At 31.6% G+C, this 26,448-nt stretch overlaps 1 protein-coding gene across 1 annotated transcript; it reads left to right on the top strand.

Annotated features, from left to right (window-relative positions):
- The first annotated feature begins 10,953 nt into the window (after window positions 1-10,953).
- LOC149488500 (putative salivary secreted peptide) lies at window positions 10,954-13,701 on the top strand. The gene is made up of 2 exons (XM_089695618.1): window positions 10,954-11,365; window positions 12,162-13,701. Exons 1-2 carry the CDS (start codon window positions 11,180-11,182, stop codon window positions 12,300-12,302), a joined length of 327 nt encoding a protein of 108 aa, XP_089551744.1. The 5' UTR covers window positions 10,954-11,179; the 3' UTR covers window positions 12,303-13,701.
- Window positions 13,702-26,448: the final 12,747 nt, after the last annotated feature.

Genomic DNA, 26,448 nt, shown 5'->3' with positions numbered 1-26,448 from the left:
TAATTACCGAGTTTCTCAATTATTCGTAGTGTATTTTGTGTAAGCAAGTAAAATCGTAAAAACATAGCAACACTATAAAGTGTTAATAATAATAATTACATCAAACAAAAACAAGTCCAGTTCTTATACTACTAACGTTACCGACATTACCCTTCGAACAAATTACGTACTGATAACGTGCTTATCAGCCGGCTATCCCTGGGGTCGGGAACACGGGACGAATTCGCTTATCAATGCCTTAGTACAATAATGTGTTTTTGCGAATGTTTGGAAGATGTTTCGCACTTCACGGGATGTTTACATGATAATAATATTGCTCCTATTTGAGTCAAACATTTTTTGCGAGATATTCAAAATAATACAATATTATTTGTATATTATATTCTTTACAAAATTTTTTGTTTCTTCTAGCGAAAACGAAATCGTCTAAGAAAATTTAAAATAAATAATTTACTACGATTGATTTAATCATTGCAGAAATTTAGACATAGCTTGCAATTTATTTGCCTGTAAGTATGTATAAATCCTGTTAGTTTTTAAACGTATTTTGCTTTATCTATAAATATTTTTGTTCAGTCATATTTTACACATAATGTTATTTACGTAGTATCTAAACCCTATTCTGTTGCGATCATCAACAAACATTTCTTGAGCTAATGTACTGTAAAAAATACATTACTGTTATATCTACAGAATATATGGTGTCGTTATTTTTAACGTATATCTACATAATAAATAATATACATATTATACCGTCTCTCTATTTTGAAGCAAAAATAGAACGCGTTCTGAAAATTTTCAAATAATTTATTGCACTGCCCAAAGAAATACCTGTTATTTATACTTGATATATTTTATAAAATTATGTCCCCTATACATAATAAGAAGCATTTATTATATTGCACATGTTGAATAAACGTTTTTAATTATGCAAAAAAAATGTTATTTCTATGTTAATTAGTGGGTTCCCGCAGCAGTCCAATTATTCTGTCTTCAAATAACAAAGGGTCGGCTTTTTAGAACCAAATTTGTCTCATTTTGGGTATATAAGCAATCCCATGGAAAAAATTAAACAATAATATGTCTGTAGAATGTATCACCATGGAAGTGTAGCGCTACATTAATTTTTCTATTTAATTTTGAATGCTTATTACAAGGAATTTCCAAATAATATTACTAAGAATCAAAAGGATTCAAACCTTATTCCACATAAATCATTGTACAATACAAACCCGTTTATAAATCCCAACCCTAAAATATTTCCCGTAAAACCGTGAAGTAGATTGTTTCCAATATTCTGGCGGAAAGCAGCGAATGGATTTGGTCAAATAGGGACCCTTCCTTGAAATAGGATGTGCGAGCGATTTCCGCGGCTTCATTCACCCGAGTTATCTCTGTTTTGAAAAGGAAATGCTGTAATATTGTGTAACGAAGGTGTGACTTGAGACGTGTCAATATACGTAACACAATGGACCATTGTCGTCGCATTATTTGTGGTCGGATATCGCAAATGCGTTTCATGAACGAGGTTAGATTAAATGAGTGAACGGTAATGTAACGCTAAAGAGAATTCTTTATGTTCTACCTTTTCTGGGGTTATTTTTGTGATATGAGGAAAAAGGTGTGTATAGAAATAAATACGCGTCATTCATAAAACTATTCAGTGGGTCTTTCTTGCAAAATATACTTATTTTATTACTTGTAGAGCAATAGAAGAAACGACCTAAAGTAGTCGCTATTTCCCACTCACAAAATTTTACCCAAATTGAAAATGTAAGAACACAGTTCACACAAATAGTCAAACAACTTTACTATTTAGAATACTTACTACTTATATTATCGTAGTCGGTACTGCATAAAGTTTTTATTTATTATTATAAAGAGGCCTGTAACCGCTCAATTCTTTACAGAACACTACCGTTTCAGTCTTTCATAAAAACCTCTATACTGTTCTTGTTAATGCGAACATTTTTACATATCCCCGAGGCTGCAAGCATTGTCTAGACTCCGGCGTATTTCACAGAAATGCGAAAGGGTATGTATTAACGTTTGGTTCGGAGCGTGGTGGTGTGACAACCAAATTGGAGACGACAACATGCTTTTAGCGAGTCTCGTCGCAAACCCCTGCGGATAGTGGAATCGCATCATCGCGGGTGTGGCTTAGTGGATAAGCGAACTTTATTTAGTAATTGCATTTATACTTCATGAAAGAAACTGCATAAACCCTCGCTTTTACCTTGAAAAAAGCAACTGTTTCTCTGCTATAATAGTGTTATTTTTTATATATTGGAGAACCGTCAACGTCATTTTAACAAATTCTAACTAAAACTTTAGTTAGAATTTGTTAAAATTAAAAAGAACGACTGAATAATTCAGGTAAATAAAATGTATTATGTGCTTTCTTTTTTGTATGCAAGCTTACACCAATACATTGTATATTGAATTTACTGCATCCAATACATATTGTATTGTAACATTTTCAGTTTCAAAGTTTAGTAGGTATACTACTGACTTCAGCTAGAACCGACGCAATATAGCTCATAAGTAAGCTCTGTTGTTTCAGGCAAATATCAAACGATGAAAAGTATAGGCGTGAAGAAGGTAAAATCCGAAGAGGTACACCTTTATAACCAAGGACATCGGAAAAGTTGATTTCATTCGATACTTTATTGTCTACATCAGTATTACCTATTCAAGGTATTTAATGTAAAGGTAGATATTCTAATGAAATAGTAGTTCTGTTATTCCAACCCCTGTGATTTAGACCAAACCACAATGCCACGTCTTTGCCAGTAACTATAATAAGACATTGTTTTAAGCAGGTCTTTCAAAACCGTAGACAATACATTAAACAAGCTACTGTAAAATATGTTTATTACTGACAGTAGTTTTGTAAAGAATTTCCATTTGTAGCTCGCCAAAAGAATAACTTAAACGTGTTTCATTTGTTTTAAATTATTACTATTTTGTACCTAGTTTTTAATCAATGTAATGTGTTTGTTCAGATAAGCATTTTTACACATTCAAAATAATTTTAATTACCTTTTCAATTATAATATTTACCTATTTACAATTATCGTTCTTATTAATATATTTGAAAAACGCACAAAATAAAAGCTTATATTAATTCAGCACTTGTAACCTCGAATTCCAATCCCATTCTATCTCAATCGGGTGACTAATACCTAAATTTAGTGAGGACAAAAAATAATCAAAGCTCCAAATATCAACCACGACTTGTCTGACATCAATAAAAGAAGTCAACGTGAAGGCACAATTAGCTTGCATGTGACAGCTCGTTCGTCATCCACTAAGGGTGGATCAATTAATGCTTAGCCGAGCTAAACGGAACGTATTCCGAATGTAAATTAAACATTATTTGTCTCTGGTATTATTGGGTAAGATTAGCGATAAAATCGATTGATCACGGCCAATTTATGATAATTATTTATTTAACAAGTTGATGTCGCGCAGATTTGGGTATGGTCTGTTTTTTTTCTGAATAGCATGACGTTCTTTTTTGATCAAGGATGAGCAAACATGGCAATAATTCAAATTTAACTTTTCACAAAGCCTTAATAACGTTATGCTAATCGTACACATAAATCAATTTAATAACCTACATCGTCACAGCGATTTGCAATAAATTATCTTCGAATATAATATTATATTATGTATATGTAATTCACGTTAGGCGCCAACAATCGCATCGAACTAATCTATTCGACTGTCACAAAACCGGATAATTAGGGCTTACACGGATATCCGTATCGATTTGGTAGACCTTCTAAAAGTATTTGTTTTGGCGTGCTCTCTAGATGTAGGTACTAAATTAGAAGCATTTTGCTATCTTAGGACAATGAGTTATTCCGTAACATGCAGGTTTATATGATAGCTCTACATAAATAATAATTTGTAATGTGATACATGTGAAAGATAAAACGTAGGGTAAAGTTAAAATTTTACACAATTTTTTCAATTTTCTTCCTTTATAATATATTATATTGTTTCATATTAGGTTTATACTTTCTGTAAAAGGTACTTACGCAAATGAAAGGACTAGGTAAAAATGACATTTACAAACTTGTTACAATTATTTGACACAATTGCCCGAAAACGGTTTCATATTAATAAAAATTGCATACTAATAAAATATTGTTTAGTATAATTTAAAGAAACATTGACGGGAGACGAATGAGAAGGGTTCACTGGCCGCGCCCAAAACCAATTAATTTGACCGGTCATTCTTGGCGTAATTAGTAATATATTATTGTTATAGTATGATTATCGATCCAATCTAATTCAGAATATGAATAGTGAATCAAAGATATTATATCCAAGAATATTCAATTATTCCTACTCTCGAAAACTTCGTCTACATAATTCAGTGACCTGAAGTAAAACCTATTAATCTCCACAATATATCGTAATTAGACCATTGAAATAAAATTTCTAAAGTACCATTCGCATTTTGCCCACCCAATTAGTCGAGTTTACCTTTATATTAATTTTGATAATTATGCTCCTGTTATATAAGACCTCAGTAACGTGATATTTTTTTTAAATATGAATAACTAGCCTATAAAAGAAATTCGTCTCGTAAGAGACGAATTTCTTTGTAAAAAGGTAACTTTGTCAAGCGATGCGATAGTTACAAGCAATACATTTTGGTCTAAAATCCACCCAGCATTCGAAATCTAATGCATTGAATCGTTTCGCAAACCCATCAAGAAATTCAAATTAACCGCTATTGAAATCCTCACCACAGGTTGCATCAAACGCCGGCCGTTTAACAAACAGACGACAATCGATTCTGACTAATCCAGTCCTTCAGTGGGCCGGGCAATTAGTGCCCGGATATCCTGGTATCGATTTGCGAAGCATTTGTAGGTTATATATATTATATATGTATATTATGTCCACCCTCGCGGTTCTGTTGACCGCTATAATATTCACCCTTGTTGTAGTTGCTATCGCTGCGCTTTTAGTATTGAATTTGCTAAAGGTAAACTTGATGTTGTAGTACAGTATTTGACGCATCAGATAATAAAAATGAAATATTGGTGTTAAGTTTTGTAATATTTCTATATTACAAAGTGATAGTGAGAATTTTTTAAAGAATAGAACAAATTCGATAGCGAGGCGGGATTCTATTATTTCTATTATTATTAAAATTCTCAGAAATGCACTATGAACTATCTATACTAATATTATAAAGAGGAAAAGTTTGTAAGTATGTATGTATGTATGTATGTATGGTTTTCACGCAAAAACTACTGGACCGATTTCAAAAATTCTTTCACCATTAGAAAGCTGCATCTTTACTAAGCAACATAGGCTATATTGCATTTTCAAAAAAATTAGAGATCCTTACCAAAAATGCAATAATGTAACCCAAGGTGTAAAAAAATCCTCAATAAAACTTCTGTCATCGCGTGCGCTGCGGAATCTATTGAAGATAGAACAAAAAAATGTTCTACGGTATTATAGAATGGATCAATATCTACAAGAAAGTCCGCGATACCATATGTCCATCTTCAGTAGTTATGTTACTACAACAACTTTTTTACGTTTTCAAAGTAAATAGAAGTGCCGACAGTAATCAAACCATGTTATCCATACACATATATTAATCCTTATCCCATTAAATGATGTTTTATTATAGACTGTTTCAATACCAGCAAAATACTTTTTAAATGAAAAGAATTGGATATTCCATTCAAAAGATATAACGAATTTTTAAAAGTGTCAATCTACAGAAAAAAGTAGGTATACTGTTCGAGCAGGCCGTAGTGCGGGGGTCACGGAGGAATTGAGGAATTCTACCAATATGCGTCTTGACGGAACACAGTGGGGTTTTGGTCGGTAGGAATCCGACATAACCCACGGCCCCTCCCCCGGAGGCCGTGGGTATCTATGAAAGATTTCCCCACTAAAACAAAAAAAAAATAGGCCGTAGTGCGGGACGGGGTAAAGGTGATTTTCATGTGATTAAAAATTAAACCTATAGTCCGACCTATAGTAGACTTTTTACTGTAACGATATCGCTATCTATGCGGGTGAAACCGCAGGGCATTGCTAGTCCCAAATAAAGATATTCTTATGGTTTAAAAATATATTTATTGATTAGTTTTGATATTGGTTATGGTATTAAAACGACAAAGGTTAAAAGTTTGTACATATTTCTGAATAATATGTTCGCTCTTTCACAATATTGAAACTTGTTGAAATTAAATGTTGGAAAAAAACACATACTTTCTCACTAGGTATCTCAATTTTGATCATACCAATTTCCATTGATTTCCACGCTCTATTTAATAAACTTTCAGAAGGCACACAAGACACCTTATCTAGATCGAATTAATTCCTATCTAAGGAGATTTTTACTGAAGCCGTGTGGGTAATTCTATTTTCCCGGGATTACAGGGGTCGCTGCATGCGTTGATTTAATTATGAGGCTCTATGCTGTGTGATTGAATTTTTCTCCCTATGGGCCTTGTTAGAAAGGACAAAGGACCCATATTCAGGTATCAATAGAGTTTTGTTATATATTTAAAAGCACTTATTTCAACGCTCTACGTTTTTCTATACAGTAATTTACTCTGAAACTTAAAAATTATTTCACTCAACTAAAGTTCATTTTACTATGTCACATTCTTACAATTTAGTACACTTTAATATGTGAACATCAGTACATAAATTATGCATATCATGTGAGAATATACCTAGTTTTACTTATCTTCAATGACCTTCATAAGAAAAAATAACCTTGAAACGTTGTGCAATACCAGTTTATTTTTCTTTTTTCACTCCTGACCTACTTTCAACTAGCTGATAAGATGTGTATGTTTAATTGATTTTTTATAGTCATCATGCATAAGTAGAGCATATTTACGTAATCCAAGGAAATATTGAAGGTTGGGTAAATGAAAATATTTATTCGTTCTAGTAAAACAATATTTAATCCTTATTTTTCCATTGAGATAATATTAATATGGAGACGACACCGCCTACATCATTTATGTTCCACTCAACATACGTCATGTGACGTATGTTGAGCGGTATTTTTTAATGGTTTTAAAGTGAAACGCATCAAACATGCCTTCGTGTGTGTTACGATATTGCACAAATAATACAAATAATACGGAAAAGTGCAAAGGAATAACTTTCATCGTTAAGTACCTAACTAGATAATAATTTTTAAAACTTAGTTAGAGCAAAAAAATGGCGCACAGATTTTGTTCGTGGTGTCTCCTCCATACGTAGTAATATTATCTCAATGTATTTTTCCCATAAATTATTAAACACTATCCTCTCATATCATACTGAAAGATGCACAAATTCGTATAGTCTCGTCGTTCGCCTTCATTACGCTAACAAAAAGGATACAGTTATATCAACGTCTACGAGACGAAAGATTGGCAGAACAAACAAGTCAAGATATTTTCGCTCCACGGTGTAATGCAATTTAAAGTTTTCGAGCCCACATGAGCCTTTGGCGGTTGCCATAGCAACGCCCTCTGTTCCCCATGGCATGCTAGCGAAATTTCGGTAAACGCACGTTGTACGGATAAAGGAAACAGTTTACTGAAGTGAATATCATTAGCTCATCCAAGGCTTGAGCCCCAATTCCATTAACGAAAACATCTAACTGACATCGTTTTATAAAACAGAGCGAAACAGCTTTCAAAATTTAAATAAATTTATATATAGGTAACATGCATGCACAATATACTAGGTAATTATTTTCTTACATAATTGTTGTATATGTTTATATGAAAACCTTGCTGAAATTGTATAAAAATAAATACCTTGTACCTATCTTCTATTCTTTCACTAATATTTTTGTACCATTACATCAATTATGGTAAAACCATATTCACAATCGGATTGCGGAACCTTTCTCCCATATAACATTGAAAATGCTTCGTTTGCTTTCATCCTATTACATTGAGTAGGGTATAGTGATTCACTGAGTGGGAAAATCCAGTATCAGAACCCACTTTCATTAGTGATATGCTATGCATTATAATTTGATAGGCCGCGGCTAAGGGCCGCGGTATTATTGTAATAAATCAAAAATATTACGAAAGAGATGATAGTTATACCTATGCGTAATGGCGAAGATCAAAATTTATGTTGAAATTGTAGGGCTTTATCACAATATAACATCTCCCTGTTTATGTGAAAAATATAAGTTTTTTTTAACAATTAAATTCTGACACTACCTAATTGCGTAATTATATTTAAAAACTAGCGGTCCGCCCCGGCTTCGCCCGTGGTACATGTTTACGTTTTCTCTACATAAGAACCATCCTCGTACTTCAAGGAATATAATAAAAAAAGAATTATCAAAATCGGTTCAGCCGTTCTCGAGTTATGCGCTTACCAACACATTTTGCGATTCATTTTTATATATAAGATGTTTATACACAAACAACAATCTCAATCGAATCATAAAATTTATAAAACGATTGATTCAGATTTTCCTACATCCCATTTTTAAATACTATCATGAAATACTGGTCCTTGTATTCAGTAAATAAATGCACGATGCATAAAGTATTCTAGAAGGTTTTGTTTCAATTTATCAGATCCTTGAGATTGTGCTACTTACATGGGGATTTCCCGCTACGAGGTTTAAGCGACTTACACTTCTTATTTGTAGACAAAAGTTGCTTTTGTATTGGTTAAGTTGTAGAAAATGTAGCTATGTATGTAAGAATTGTTACAAATATAATACTGTATAACCCGCAATATATTTATTAAAAAAAATACGTACTGTGTATGATCAATAATTGACTATTACAGCTTCAAAGATTTTCTGTTTTAAACCAAGCATTTAAAATGTAGTCGAAACTTTTTCTATCCTTGCAGTTATAGGTATATAGTTTATTGTAACACGCTTTAAATAACTGTAAGCTGTATCTCATTATAGTAGTAATTGTACACATTTTGTTGGGTTGCGATCTGCTCCCGAAATTGATATGTCGCCTATGGGTCCGGCAAGATCGTGACCTGTTGTGTGTATTTAATTTAAATAAATAAATAATTTAAATAAATAAATAAATAACAAAATATAACATTATTATAATATAATATCCATGTATACTAATATCATATTTGTACGAAAAATAAAAATACTTAATTCATCTATACTTGTATTTTCATTCCCCTATGCTTTGAAAAATATTTCTATTTCTTTTGAAATATTCCTCACATAAGCAGGTAACGCGCAAGTTCGAGATGCGATTCTAAACAAATTCACAAATAAAGCGGATTCCTCGGAAATATATGTCTTTCAATAGAGTTTCAGCGAGCGAGGCACAAGCTTAGTCGGATCTGTGGAGATAACTGTTCAATATTTGAATTCTGGATTTATTTTTATTTTATTTCAAACCAATATTGAGGCAACTCATAAATATGGCTAGGTGCGTTCGTTTTGTTTTGTTTGACATTCCACTGCGTACGTAGTACATTATGAAGGAGCCTTTCTAAAATTCAGTTATAAACATTACCTATACAAATACGGTCTCTTCATTATTTTTTTTTCTTGATTCATTCATTCAATATATTACCTTCAATATATCTGTTGTTGAAATTAATAATAAACGCATTAAAATACTGTATGTTATGTATTATCATGAAGTTGCGGTTTTGTTTCTCAGTAATAAATTCATTATATTATTATGAAAATAGATGACCTTTGAATAATGAATAATGGTAATTATGAACTCAGCATCAAAACAAGATATCTTAAATTATTATATAAAATGTTATTTTCTTCAATAAAAGCCACTAACAAGGCTTTTTGATAATCTTGTTCGAATAAGACCCAAAATAAAAAAAAATAAAAATAGATACGTTTTGAGTAAAGACTGACTGTAGAAATACCCCAGGTAGATATTTCTAAACGTTACCTTCACTCAAATTGAGTTTAATACGTTCATATTAGACAAGAAACTTCAATTTCCTTCCAAATTACACGCTCACACAGAAAGGGTGAGACAAATGAGCGATTAATCTAAATTAAAACCATTATTGTTTACCCTTTCTCTTAGTTGAAACAAACGTGGTTAAACATTGTACTTTGTTGTTTTACCAGAATCATTAATACAGTTCACTTTGTATCAGATAATAGATATGTAGCATACCTACTTAATATTATTTTGTTTGAAACGGGTAGGTAAGTGATTATAAAAGTCTAATTAAAACTTATTAACCCTGCACGATTAGATAGTAAAAAAATAATGATGTAAGAAAACAAAAGAGAGAAGATACATTTTAACAGCTGTATCCAAATATTTTCAATTTTTTACTTCTCTTTACAAACAAATTAAAACGAACGAAAACTAAAATAAACGCTAAGTTACGTTTCCACTATATTAAGCATACATTTAATATTAACTTATATGCGTCAAACATCCACAAACTCATTTGCATGTCTAAAAAACATAAAATGTATCTTGCTGTTCATAATTTATTCGCTAAAGTGCGAAAAACATAATTACATGTAACACTAGAGATAATTACAAGCTGCGAAGTACTGACAGGGTTAATCCCCATCAATTATAACACGAACATTTTGAAGACTGTTCAGAAAATCCGATTCTTTTTGTTTATTAAAAATTGCCCTTTTAAGGTGGTTTTCAACTTTTAACTCTCTTGTAACTGTCTGAGAGGCACATTATTAATCATTCTGTCAGATAAAATTAAATAAGAATTTCTTATTATGAGAGAAGAGGTGGATTTTTTTGTCAAATATAATATTAAATACTTCGAAAATAAAGTGAAAGTGGGTCACTCTAATAACAATACAAGGTGAGTGCAATATTTATTGACACCAAAACCAATAATTTTATTCACAGCCAAACACGTAACTACTATTCTAGCGTATATGGATTACAATCGCTCGATTGTCTATTGTTTCATATCAAAATAAACAAACCAACAATTAGTTATCTGTGCAAATTGGAATCCATCAAACGTGTTGTTAATAGCGCTTAATGGACTTTAGACTAAATAAAATTTAGCGAAGTGAGCGCTTCGATTGTTTTAACATTGCTAAGTAAACACGGTGAGGTTATCGGGCGTCCGTAAATAATTATTACATTCGTCATTTGTCGATTGCTTGTCGGGTAAGCAACACGATGCTATTTCGATTTGAAATGATGCCGATATGCGGTTTTTAGTTCTGTTTGTATTGTCTTCGTGTGTGTGTTTGTGTGAGAACTACGATATGATTGTTGGTGACACGGTGCACAGGAAGATGGTGTTCCATCAGAGAGTTAAGGACTTCGCGATACCGTTCAAGAAGCGAATTAAAACATTGACGTATAATGATGCCGAAAAACGAACAATTAAGGTACATTTTAATATGATTTAAAAGTTTTAATTTAACTATGCTTACGTAGATAGGTATATTTATTATTTCATCTATATAATATTTTCACGTCCTTTGACTAAATAATATTCAGTCAAAGGACGTGAAAATTAATTACTTTTAAATTGATCAACACAAACATATTTTTAATAAAAATCTGTGTTATTGCTACATTCCTAATTTTGTATACAAATACACAGTCACGACGCGGCCAAATGCAAATATTTTAATGACAACAAACCATTTACCGTCACCTTGATCGCGTCTCAATGATTTGTGACTATGCATTATCCTGCATTTTAAGATGGCAATTCTCATACAAACAGGTTTCGAAAGGAAAAGCTGTACCTAGTACTTAATAAGCATTCCGATCATTATATTATTGCTTCCGATATGCATGTAGGAAATAATGCATTCAATTGTGGAATGGATAGGGAATTTCCTCGCACCATATAATATAAGTCACTCTCAAGGACGTATGTACTTTTTGAATAGAAAATAGTCTTCGGTTCGATACATCATTACATAGGTATTATTATGTTTTCATTCGAACAATTTAAAATTTGTTAAAATACTCAAGATATTAAAATTTTCTCTTTAGTATTTTGCAATACTTTAACTTTTGAAAAAAAGTGGAACGAATTCTTCCACTGAAAACCTTTCTTCCCAGAAAAATGAAGCTCTCCCTCAGGATATTTAAAGAGTTTCACCGCGGTTAACCGCGGGACGCGTTTTTCAAGTATGTATGGAAAGCTACATAAAATATTTTTGTTTTCAGGGTATAGCAGCAATAGACAATGACTTTTCCCACGCCAGCGCTAATATAACAGACGGAGGGGTCGGCTATTCACACGTCACAGTAAGAATGAAAAGCCAACGGCATCACCCCCTCAACTTTGAAGTCGAAATATATGTCTAGACTAGACTTTTGTGTACAAACTGGATTCTCAATGGGCTGTGTGCGATAGATGTAGAAGTGACTGTCGTATTTAGTTAACATATATTTTATAATGCTACGATCAGATTGCCGTGTGATATTTCAGTTAATGTGTACGTATACCTTCTTGTCTTAAAAGATAGTTCAAGTATGATGAAAGAACGAGTGTTCGTGCATTATTTAAGAAATATTATCGCGGTATCACGAATAAGTAGGCTATGCGACTAGACTACTATTGGTATTTTGATATGTGTGGTGTAGCTATTGTTTTCTGTGGTATTGCTATAATAATAGCACTATATCACGATTTATCGTCACGTTTCCATCAAAATGAGTATAAGAAATAATTGATACTTTAGTCCTTATATTTATTAGAAATAGTTTTATAGACTAGTTTTTTCCTAGCTATGCATAAGAATATCTTTCTTTAAATAAATGTTTATTCCTGTCTATCTGTTAAAATATTTTCAATAATTTATGCATAATAATAAAACATATGTAGGTATTAGGATTAAGTATTGTTTAAATTTTCTCGCCGTATCATTTTATCCTGCATTTTAAGATGGAAATTCTCAAACAATCAGGTTTCGAAAGGAAAAGCTGAACATATTAAGCATTCCGATCATTATATTATATCTGCTTCCGATATGCATGGAAATAAGGCATTCAATTGTGGAATGGACAGGGAATTTCCTCTGAGCGTAATATAAATAAATGAATTTTGAATTTGAAATTTTTTTAATTTGAAATATATGTCACTCTCAAGGACATGTGTGCTTTGTTGATAATTACATATTATAAGATTCTTATTTACTTTTTTTAAATTAAATAAATTCAGTTCGAAGAAGGCTATTTTTTAACAATTATTATTATAATTCTCTTAAACAGTACGGTGAACGTACAAATTTTCCTACTTTTCGCATTCTTGGAAGTGAGATAACTTATTTATAAACGGAAGTTATTATTTTGTTTGTCACGTAACTAAGTATTGTCTCAATTATTTATAAATATTATTATTTATTATCTAGTTTAAGATAATGTTTGCTACTAATGTGTAAATATTGAATTTCTTTTGTGAGAAAAATAACAATACGATACGATTGTCACGTATTTAGTTTATGATGAATTTGTTTTGTACAGCTCAAATAAATTAACTTTATGAATGTGAGAGATTTGGAAAGATAGGAGGAAGAATGGAATGGTGTATTGTTACTTTAATAAAGCTATATAAGTGAAGAATTATCTTTTATTTAGATATGTATTGACCCTAATGAATCTAAGATAAATAATACTCTATATTATATATTATTGACCTTTTTAAAAATTATAATAACGTGAGTAAAAACCATTAAATATCAATTATTTCCGCGTCTGTGAATTTTATTAAATTATTATTTTTAGATAACATAAATATAATCAACCGGGTCACTATGTTCTATTTTGTGAAAACAATGGTGTTTTATATTCTATCAATTTTTCAGAGTATATATTTAGAAGGAAATAGTGTTAAATGATTATATGATAAGATTCAATTGTTTTTACCATACTTTAGTTAAATAAATAAATTTAAATTTCTGCATTTACTGTTTATCGTTGTTAACAAGGATGCTACTGAGTACTGTAGTATATTTATAAACTTATAATAAAATAAATTATCTTCATGACATCATGTTTGTGTCCGTTTGTGTGATAGCCTCTTTAATAATAATTATACAAACATAGGTACCTTTTATATTTAAAGTTTTGTTAATATACTCAAATTTAGATTGATAATTAATTTTAATATTTAACTTTCATGCTATGGTACTTCTGTTCCCCAAACTCTTAAATAGACTATTCCGCTTTTCATGGGAAATGATTTATTAATTATATTTGGTGACGCTGAGTGATAGACTATTTTTATATAAACAGTTTTATTTATAATTCAGTAAATGAAAAACGCAAATTTAAATTTACAATTCAAGCAACAAACCTTTGTGTCCTCTACTTAACACTTAAGCTGAAATAGAATTTATTATCAGATTTAATAATTCCCTTTTCCGAAGGCACAAAAACATCAGAATCGCCGACACGAACAAAAACAGTAATAAGATTAATGGAAAACACGAAACACATTGAAATTGTATGTCTGCAAACAGCCTATGATGGCGAGGTTTTTGTTAAAGAGGACTCTAATAAATCAGACAAACCGTGGTTATATCCTAACAAGGATGAATGAAAGTTATGGATATGATAGTAGTATGATATATTATAATGTCTAGAGTATTTGTAACTTTTTTAAGTCAGAGTCAACTTGCAAACTGGGTAGGTTGCAAAAGGGTTGCCCGCCTTATAAAACGACATAGAAAATATTGGGACAAGAATAAGGAAAAAAGAGTCGAAAGGGTGAACCGTGAAGAACAGAATACGGGCCTCTGGTGAGACTCAAAATACTAAAGTTTAAACCATTTCAATTTATCCTGACGTGCTACTTGATTTAATTTGAATCTTATATGGAATCGTGAACGTGTAAACTGTATTAAAAATATAGACCGTAACATTCACTTAAAATTCCAGGCACATCCAACAAGGTGCGTAAATTCATGTTTTAATCGTAGCACGGAAGTTGCAACGTTCCCGAAGGATAAACAAAAAGGGTTGGGTTTTTGCGGTCGGCCCTTCCTTATTAATGTAATAACTGACACTTTGTTTTATGGGAGTTAAAACTTCACTAGTTTATTTCGCGCCCATATTTACGGAATACCGAAAGACGCTCCGCTCATTATAAATTTTTTAATACGGTTTATGAAGACATAAAAAGTTTACGCAGAAATTAATCCCTACTTTTAAAACCTTTTACTTGTAGGTACATGAAAAGTTAATTTCTTAATCAGCATAAAATTTTGCGATTCATCCGTTTCATAGTAATAGGCCTAATATTTAAAAAAAACGACTATCGAATCGCATGTTTACGACACCATGTTTTCTTTATATTATAATAAAGCTGTTAATTTATACGTAACTGTTAGGTTTGTATTCATTATGGTATTCATATGTGAATTTTTCTTGGGTTTAACCTGAAGCTTTATACTTAATCAGCATAATCAATTAGAAGTAGATAGAAGTGTGCTATATTATTTACTGTGACTTATTCATCATTTGTCTTATTTATTAGCAATATGCATATGGTAACAAAGTAATAGCACAGTAATAGCACTAAACAATTTTCAAATCCTAAATCCGCATTTCCAAAAACAAATAAGCCAATTGCAATTGCAGTTCTATTTTTACTGAAAATGTTAAAACAAAATGCTCCTCCACGTCGCTGGAAAGCCAACACGTCCGGAGCCGGGCTCCAATCGCAGTTCAAACTGTCGTCGTCGACATTCGATATCAGACGAACGTTTCGAACATTCAGGAATTTCCAATATACAACCCCTTTCTGATCCTTGCCTTAATATTTGCCTAGTTTAATATGCACCTTATGGCTATGGGAATAGAGTTGCTAGTAGCTTTAGAGTTTGTAGGTTAGTGGAAAACCGTAAGTTTGTTAAACTTCCACGTTCTTATAAAGGTAAATTCGAAAGAGTTTCGAATTTATAGTGCCGTATCGTTACTTCTTAAGCCAAACCTAGTATCTACTGGAATAATTTTGCTTTGCCTGAAAAGAATCATATAGAATTAAATTTTAAGACATTTTTTCGTAGCTATCTATTGAAATTAATTAAAGTTCTAAATGACTATTAATCTTAATTATATTACATTATTATTTTTTATCAGGTAATTTATAAACATATAAACAAACATAAAAACTGCATCTGTATGATGATCAATATTATAATTAGTATCATTACAAACCAAATCAAACATAAATATTCATTAAGATAATATCTTAATTAAGTATTTAACTGTTGCAGAAAATAACCTCAAAACTGGTTTTGTGGTTTTCAAAAATCTGGGTGAAACAGATGACATAAAAAAAGTAAATAAAACAAAGAAATATTATAAGTAGCTTTATTTCTAAATTAATTTATGTACATAGTAAATTAATAATAAATTATTACATTAAAATAAAGATTACATATTGAATATATTCTTAAAGAACAAAAATGTATCTATTGTAAAATACACAAAAATACTTCCTCTGCGAACACCGTTTCCAACTGAAACACATTAACCATAATTAGTCCGCAAACTAATAAATAAATTGCTCCAAATTCGGCGAACATTTCGGGGATTTTGTTTAGAAGTTAATAAGACTGTGTCTGCGGGTAACCCATCCATCAATCAGGATCTGTCGGGCGGACTAATTTGCTCGTTTGTTTTGCCTTTAAACCTCCTGGCTTTATAGTGATAGGTGTTTGATTAAACTGCCCCTTTGTGTACCTACTGCTTTATTGTCTTTTATTAAACTTATAACATCAAATTTGTCCATGGATTTTACAAGATTATTGAAATTTAGGTCTATTATTTAAATATGCCTTGATGAGGAAAGAATTATTGCAGGTACCTGTACATTTAGTTGAATTATTAAATTCACCGACCCTTTCTTTCAATTCATTCCACAAACATTAATATAAATTCAAATGAAGCTAATTACAACACAACTGAAGAAAATCTCAAACTCAAAAGTAATTTGGGTACAATAAAAACTTTTCACAAAGCGTAGGTATTTGAGGAAAAACGACGAAAGGGAAAATGTATTTAAAAACTTCTAGACAAAAAGGGACGAAGAGAAACGGGCAGAACAAATAAAAAAGTATCCAATGAGTTTCTTTCCAGTTAGAAGTAATAAAACGGTTCTTGCTGAATCGTAGGGCGGCCCTTTGCACTGAGAAGTGGGAAGTATATTTGGAAGAACTTTACCCTTTAGTGCGGAGTGAATGGCCGACGCCGAACATGCTGTAAATCTTGATGGATAAAGATGTGCCTTTACATTACTACCGTTCTATCGCTCTGTAGTATGGTCCTTTTTGTTTAAGAAATACTTAGTGTGTTTAAATGAAAATAAGATTTTTTGATGGCGACTAGAGACAAAAATATATTATTAGGTATTCTAAATCATACACGTTCATAAGATGTCATTATACAAATTTTCTTTATAATCTTGTTCAGGATGTTTCTTGTATTTTTCAGTCAAATCTTATACTTGCGTATTTAATACTCCTTTCGTTATTCCCATAAACACCCATTAACTTGATTGTCTTAATATAAAAAAATACAGAGAATTTAAATAATATTTTTCATGGCTTTACACAATCATTAGAACTGTAAAGGTGTGCGACGTGATTTCTCTTTCTTGCGTTCAATCTTTATAACAAATTGTACCTATGTATTTTCCTTCTTAATAAAAGTTGGTTACACCGCCTGCAATAATAGAGTGAAGACCAAGTCATTCGCAACGCACACAAATTATAATATTCCCTGAAAGTTCATTTGCAGTACGATCACGGAGCACTCTATGAAACTTGACGAAGGCTTTTGGCGGGGAAAGTTGCCGTTGCTAGGAGCAACGGCTACGCTGCGTCCATACAAATGACAAAGCAAAAGTTATTGAATTTTCATATCATCTGAATATTTGATGTAATTTCCTAATGGTGTTACATTGAAGATTCGTGCTGTGTATGGCAAAAGATTTTCCGAATTAGTTATATCATTTCAGATTTTATATAGTTATAAATAAATATTATTTGCTGTAAATAGTGTATTAAAATGTTATTCTTAATTTCTATTATTAATATTAACAACACATTTTTAGACTGACCGCGTATTTTATAGAATTAAAATATTATAGAGAATTGAAACAATCTTACCTGCTATATGAAAACTTTCAGTTTCCTTCAGAATCAGATACATTTTTAATATCTCTAATTGAAATTGATTTTAATGTTATCCATGTACACAACGGCATGAATGTAAATAAAAATCATTATAATATCAAACAATATAAAAAATGTTTTATCGTCACAGCAGTAAGTACATAAAAACACCTATATTAGATGGAAATGCGTCGTGCGTGGTATTCTACGTAATATAAATCATTGTTACGAGCAGTTTCTTGCGAAGAAACACATTTTCATTACTCGTTAGAAAGTAGGGACAGACCATAAAACCGATGTGTTACTCTACAAAAATACTGTGCAACTATAGAAATATGTGTGTTTATAAACTATACCTAGAGGAAAAGATACGAGGCGCATCACAATTAAGTATATGGATAATTTATTATTAGTTAATTTAAAAAATAAAAATATTTAAAAAACTTAACAAGAAGCTTTAATAATTTGGTCAAAAATAGTGTGTCATAAAATTACTGTATTGTCACCGTCCACCGATGCGATGCTTGAAAAGTGTATGAATTTTGAATTAAAGCTCTTCGTTAAAAGTGAGTCATAATCAGCTCTAAAGGAGTCAGTAACATACAAACATATACCTAAGCATAAAAACATACAGGTTAAGATAATAATCTATGTGTGTTAACAAATCCCCCTCTAATGTATCCTTAATTAGCAGTATAGATTTAGGGATTTTAAAAATACAACGCAATAAAAGTTAATCTAATAAAAATATTAACATTTCACTATAATTATGCCCAAACATAGCCACATTTGTTGCACTCAAACCAAAGGCGTATCTTAAAAAATTAACTTAACTGGCAGCTGTAACTGATATCTAGCCGTTTCTAATAAGGAGTGACATTTTTATAATTACACGGTTGAGAATTTTCGAAAGCGACTCCTTATGTGGGTATATGCGAGTCTGTGATTTTTAGGAGATAAAAAATCTGTTACTAAACAAAGCCATACATGTCAGATAATTTTTGATATATTTTGGATTCGTAGAGCATTTTAATTTAGTGAAGTTGGTTTTGAAAAACAAAACGTAGGCACTTTGTTGTCATGTAGGTATATTATAATACTAGCGGTCCGCCCCGGCTTCGCCCGTGGTACCTACATGTTTACGTTTTTTTTTTCATAAGAACCATCCTCGTAATTCAAGGAAAAGATTCCGCAGCGCACGCGATGACAGAATTTTAATAAGGAATTTTTTACACCTTGGGTTACATTATTGCATTTTTGGTAAGGATCTCTAATTTTTTTGAAAATGCAATATAGTCTGTTGCTCAGTGAAATCGGTCCAGTAGTTTATGCGTGAAAACCATTCATACATACATATCTACATAATTACAAACCTTTCCTCTTTATAATATTAGTATAGATGAACTGAATTGTAAAACTTAATGCTGTCGAGACATATTTCAAATAATTACATTCCGAATAGCTGCATAAATTATACACCCATATACGAAACTTAATACGAACTTCTGTGAAATAAAAACTAATTCCGTTGAGATTGGATATTAAACTCATAAAGACAATTTAAAAGCCGTTTAAATAATTGAGTTTCCAGATATTACGAAACTGTACGCGATTCTCAATTAAAATAATGAATTTAACACCCATAAAAGCTGCCTAACCAGCGCTAGAGTATGTTAAGCGGGAACTCGTAAGGCTTAATTAAAAACTAAATACGTCGTTGATTTAAACACAAATGCTGGCTAATTACACGTACAACACCGTAATTAAAACGGTATCTTCATGATAATCTACGAGCTCGTATCTTGGATAAAGGCGACTTTAGTTTTGCTCAATTGAACAATTATTATTTCAATTTCGTAGAGAATATAGAAAAATGTAGTGAATAGTGCAGTGCTGCAGTAAAAAAAATGAGATACAATTTTATTAAATTTCTGAATTGAACATTATCTAATGGGACCGTTTTAAACATTGCAGAATGCAGACGGCCTCACGTACTTTATGAATTCATTGGTGTAATTTTCATTATAATACTTGTCACCTTTCATATCGAATAATCTTTGAAAACCACACTCAATCAAGGTTTATCGTAAACGCAGATTTGTCATAATATTACGACAAAATTCGTTTATAAACTGCTTTATCCAACAAAAACCTGCTCTATCAGTTTGTTATATTTCAACGTCTGTAAAGATCTCGGAGCGTGTAATTATCGGCCGTTAATTATGTATAATACTGCGATATAAACAAAGATAAAGTGGACCGCCATTTCTAAGTGTTTATTAAATGAAATATGATAGGGAAATTGTCCACTTTTATAGAGAAACGAGGTTAACAGCAGATCTTGTATAATAGTGTATCTGTATAAATCAGTAATGGGATATAGACGGAGAGATATAAAAATATAGGGAGATTCTTTAGTATGTAATAAATCGAAATACGTAGGTAATGGGAACAAACAATTTAAATATTCGGCTTGTTTTTGATTCTTTATAAAAACATGTAAAGGACGAACAATGTTTAGGACATTATGTCTATATTTTAAATAGATGTTCGCTGGTCGTATTTATCAAACAGCGTAATTGGCTTCAGTGACTAGAATTGAAATAAATGTATGGCCTCAGTGTACCTATGGCTATTTATCATTGTAAATGAACATTTTTTGTTTCATTTGGAATGATGTATGAAAATCTGTATCTAGTTTATTTCATTTTTCAGGTGTTTGTTTGATCTAGCCCATTTTCTTAGTTAAAAATATACATGTCTAAACGATTAGCAACGCAACAAAAAGAAGAGCGCGTGTGCCGAGCACATGTGTCAGAAGTGAAACTCCATTGGCAAGATTCAAAGATACCAACATCGTCGCGTTACTTTGAAGTTTTACTCTCAACGTGTCCAAAGAAGTTTCACTTTAATAACTAACCACTAGGTATTCGTTCTTGTTAAGTCAAAAATTAACACAATAAAAATATATTGAAACTTGTTTACGTACACAAAATTGAAGATATTCTTATTCCAACAACATTGATTTTGGAAAACGTGTGTAAACGTATATGAAACGGAGTGTCGGTACTCGCATTTCTTACTCGCAAGGGGAAGTAGTTTTACGACCCCGCGCCCTCGACGTTGTTACGTTGGTCCGGACTCCGGGTTGATTCCTTGATGTTACAGTATAGGGAAGAAGAGAAGATAAATCATCTTACAACGACAATTTCTTAGCTTTAGTTTGAATTATTATTGGACACGATCATGGTGGTTTGGATTGGTATTATAAAAGCTACTTTCAACTCATTGTTTTTTATCATTTGTTTTACCTATAGTAAGCCATTAGACAAGTGACGATCCCTTATAAATTAAAGAATTTTAGGAATACCTATATTATTTGTAAAAATTTCCATTTTAAGTTAGGTACCTACATCAGAACAATTCGACGGGTATATTACTAGCTATCTCTTGTACCTGTATTCCATTCACAATCTCTACAGTATCAAATAAAATACTGTCTGATCTGAATATTCAGCGTATACATCCCGTCTAAGAATGCACAGCGTCTTGAGACGGTCCCCTAAGGTTTCGCTGCAATTTTACGAGTAACTGCCCCAAGCCAGCGCCCCTGCACGCACAATCCTTCGCCAACAATGCTACTAAATTATACGAATATATACGTTTTGTGAACGTTTTCACGTGAAATTGCTGGATGAATATATTTGGGAGTTTTAATTAAAAGTCAACGTTTGATGTCTACAATGTAACAATATGTTCTTTATGAGATACTATAGGTATGTATTTTAATAGATGCTTCAATATAACAATAGCTTAGGTGCTATTTGTTATAATAGAAATAACGAATGTAATTTACGATTTTCTATAAGTAGGTACCTTCTTACGATTGTATTAACTCTATGCTACGAAGAAAATTTCGTAGGCGCACAAAATATACCTAGAGCGTCACTTTAACTGAGATATTATAATGTTATTAGACAATCTAATGTGGAATTTACTTAACTTTATTTAAGGTTTTCTTTTGCGTACTAACCAATTCAGAATCAATACCTACTAGGTATATCAATATTTTATTGAGGCCTATATCAAAATAAGGGGAAAAAATGCAAAGCCTAACTAATAATCTATAAAAATTCCCGCTACAATTGTACCTTGTAAATTATTATTAATCACACGGCAGCAATCTGTATTAACTTTCATAAACGTTACACCTACTAACGTCCATCAAACGGTATATCATTTATTACAAGATTTATCATGGAAAGAGTAATAAATATAAAAAATATCAGCCCAATTACACGTCACTTACCTCATGCATATAAATCAAAGTATTAAACTCTAAATTGCTCTAGTTCGTTAATAACAGGCAAGGATGCCGGCATGACATGCCTAGTGACATGTGAAAGGCATGTCCAATCTACATTCAGGATATTGAAAATAACTTAATATTTCCTTGTGAGGAATTATGATGTGAACGCAATCAGAAGTAATTGTCGGATTTTCATTATAAGGAGCTTGCCTTAAGGTGAACATCTATATCAGAAGTCCGAGCGTCTAATTACGATTAAAGAGCAGGAAATGTTTTTTATATCTTGAAATCTTATTTTTATCTCCACATTCATATAATACGAAGCTAGAATTCCAATAATTTCCAAATACTTACCTAACAATTTAATTTGATTTTTGTGTGACCATTTTGTTCGTTTAGGTAAAATATGAAGTGATTATCTAAATATTATTAAATAGGTATGTACACTGTACAGCCAGGACTTGAGTTATAGTTATTAATTGATTTAAGATAGTTCATTAGTTCAATAATCTAGTGATTTTTTTTCAGATAACAACAACTGGATTTGCTGAACTTATGAAATGAGTATGTTACTCTTAGTTTATTTGATCTTAAACAGCTATCCCTAGGAATATAAATATTTACTGGTTGTTTCTGCGATTTTGTGTACACTGTACGTACTACGTACGCTCCTAGAAAAATGTGCGTTTACGGCTTACGCTCACGTTTACCACCCCTTTAAATTAAAACAAGCAAGTATGAAATGGCGTGCAAATAGCACTTCTAAAATACACAGGCGTAAACGTGTTGAAATTTTTTTTCCAGGCATAAACCGTGGAGCGACAAATGCAGCTCTAAACTGCCGGGTGTTTATTCCCACGTAGCTACCCCGGAATGGCGAATTTAAAATTCCATTTTCTAGCATCGCGAAAAGTTAAAATTGCAACCATTTAAAATGCTCAAAGTGCGTAACTGCAATTAAAAATTCTTTACAGTGGCTTTAGTTTGTAATCACAAATTTTGTAGCGACTCCGCGAGGTATAGCCAAATGTAAGAGAGCGCAGAGAGCGTACCAAGATAAACAAAAAATGTACGTTTTGACTTAGAATGTTACTATGACGACAGCTTTATAAAATATGTACCTATTCTAAGCGTTTTCTGTTAATAAAATATTTAGCGAAATATCTTTTCCTCTAACATGCTCGTTAACCCTTAAAGCTTTTCTGTCACTTTTTTAGTACATGTACTTATTGCCGTGTAAATCTTGAACGTTCCAAAAAATCTAGAAAATTGACTACGTTGGAGAAAGTACGATAACAATCCTTTATTTTTCTCCTACATGCCAATTATAGAGAACATTTGATTCGTGTGCTAGGTGACTGTTGAATTTAGGGATTTCCGGAATTAGTGATGGTTTGTGTTTCTGGTTAATAATAGCTTTTATGAAATAGTTTCCGTGTTTGATTTCTATTGATTTAACTTTCAGGTGAGATAAACTGTTGTTTTTGCTCTAAAGATTATGAAATATTCAAATAATTCTATGACAAAATATCCGAAATATAGCTGGTCCGTTTTTTGGGACAGTGCCGTAGATACAGGTAACTAAGAACCATTAGGCATGTCCCAAGAAACGGACGTTGCCATGATTCGTACTTTAATAAAATATCACTTTTATGGGATTTTCTTGCTTTAGAGTCTTTAATTATATGTAGAATTATTTTTAATTAAGTTCAAAATGACGAATATAATCTAAGATCAGTTAAATCCGTTGGGTCTACAATAGAACCGGGAGTTCCTCGACCCCCATATGCATTTCGTCTAAATGTCCTAATCATCGGCCAAATATCACTTCACATTTAGAAAAACCATTATTATTAGTATTCAATGAAACCAAAGGTTGCTTGACACGAAATAATAAATGTTATTTAACATTCCACACAACTAAATAGTGTGATTGAGCTCGAGAGGGCTCAATTATCATTTGTTAGGTATTTAGTTAAAATTGAAGAATTTTTTGTTATAATAGATAGTGAAAATACTGTGATACAATAAAACAATAAAATGCTATTTGAAATCGTTTTCAATTGTGTTATATTAAGTGAATATTTATTTTTTTCATTCTTATTTTATAAGCTGTATGACAGCGTTGTCCGTTTTTTGAGACAGCAATGAAGACGGGGTTCTTGGCAAAGGCCGTTTTAACGGACATCCTGAAAAACCTACTTACAGAAAATTTGTTTTCTTTTTTTCTCTACTATAGTATTTTTTAATCAATAACTATCACTAAAATCAATTCAGGTCATATCTGGGTACATTATTTCAGGGCTTGCCGTGTTAAGGGTTAATACTGATAAGTTCTGTGTAATGATGATAGTAATAAACAAGTCGAAATCAAAACTAAGATGCCTAACCGAGTGCATATATATACCTGTAACTTCTATTTTTAAAAACTTAGCATTTATGGATTAAAAAATAATCCTTTGGAAATGTTAATGTCAATTATAAAATAATACAAAAATGTTATACTTTATAGCGTTTAGCTACTATTATGTATTCTGTGACTATATCAAGATATCTCTTATATATAAAATTCTCGTGTCACAATGTTAGTCTGCATACTCCTCCGAAACGGGTGGACCGATTCTCATGAAATTTTCTGTGCATATCGGGTAAGTCTGAGAATCGGCCAACATCTATTTTTCATATGTACCACGGGCGAAGCCGGGGCGGACCGCTAGTATATCTATAGATATAGATCTATGAGTACCTTTGTAATAGTTTTATCAATGTATGATTTTGCATAATTTGATTTATTTTTTAATTGAAGTAAATAAAGAATTGGTTCCAAATTAATTGTTTAAACAAGCGTCCTCTTTTAGGAAGGACCCTGTACTGAAACCGATGAACAGCTACTAGCACAATAGTTTCAGAGCTTTCGGCTGAAGTAGATAAGCAATGGAACCATGTTGTAGTCCGGGATACATCGCCCATTTTTGCAAGTGATTACTATCAAGCTAATTTTTCGTGAGTAGCTTTATTTTGATGAGATGCCCAATAATTTCATGTATGAAACTCTCGATTGTGGTAGCTACCAGAGGAAACAAGGATAAAATATTTTGATTTGATGGTTCTCAAATATTAATTACTAACTGAATGTTTTTTTTTGTTCAATCTCAAGATAATTATCTAAATTATTCGAAAAAATATTTGTCCTACAAAATCTATGGTTTGATCAAAGAGTCCCCCTTTCCAATGTGTATCGATAACGAAGTCATCATAAATGATTACTAACAAGCTGATTTTTTTATTTTCACTTATTTAATACTTATATAATTCAGCAGACATATTGTCCTACAAATTGCGTAATAAATATTTGAGAACCGTCAAATCAAAAATTTTTATCCTTGTTACCTCTGTAAGCTACCACAATCGAGAGTTTCGTACATGAAATTATTGGGTATCTCATCAAAATAAAGCTACTCACGAAAAATTAGCTTGATAGTAATCACTTGCAAGAATGGGCGATGTATCCCGGACTATTGGTATTGAGAGCTGCAGACAGATTTAGTTACCCTGTTTGATCATAGATGGCGCTGCAACTAATATATATGACGAGTTTGTTCAAGTGTTTTAAAATAATGATAATCATGATGAAATAAGCAAGTACCTAATACATTGTTTCTATACAATAAAACTGTTAGAATCAAACTTTTATGAACTGAGTTTCTTATTAAAAAAAAGTAAATATTTCTGCAGCTTTTTGCAACACTGATATCTTAATTACCATTGACCATATTATTGTTGAAACTGAACGTGAACAAAAATTAATAATCGAAAAAAAGCATTGTGTATTTGAATGTTATTTTTAAAGTTTACTGAAGACTGAGTGCTATTACCTCCGTATTTAGAGGTTATTTGAGATATACTAGTAGGTAGGTAAGCCTAACTTAGGTCTATAATGTGATAAAAAATACCTATTATAATAATATTTCATTTTTATGAAGGGGATATAATAAGGATAAATTATAAATAAAACACAATA

The sequence above is a fragment of the Colias philodice genome, chromosome 5 (assembly GCF_061535455.1).
Source record: "Colias philodice isolate Cphi_HAF_F1 chromosome 5, ilColPhil1 Martin Lab GWU primary, whole genome shotgun sequence".
Classification (NCBI taxonomy): Eukaryota; Metazoa; Arthropoda; class Insecta; order Lepidoptera; family Pieridae; genus Colias; species Colias philodice.
This window is presented reverse-complemented; position numbering and strand designations above follow the sequence as displayed.

Bases quoted from the DNA above. Each gene is read 5' to 3' on its own strand.
- LOC149488500 (XM_089695618.1), top strand. From the start codon at position 11,180: ATGCGGTTTTTAGTTCTGTTTGTATTGTCTTCGTGTGTGTGTTTGTGT. The intron at 11,366-12,161 runs GTACATTTTAAT...TTTTGTTTTCAG, and splicing joins CCGAAAAACGAACAATTAAG to GGTATAGCAGCAATAGACAA.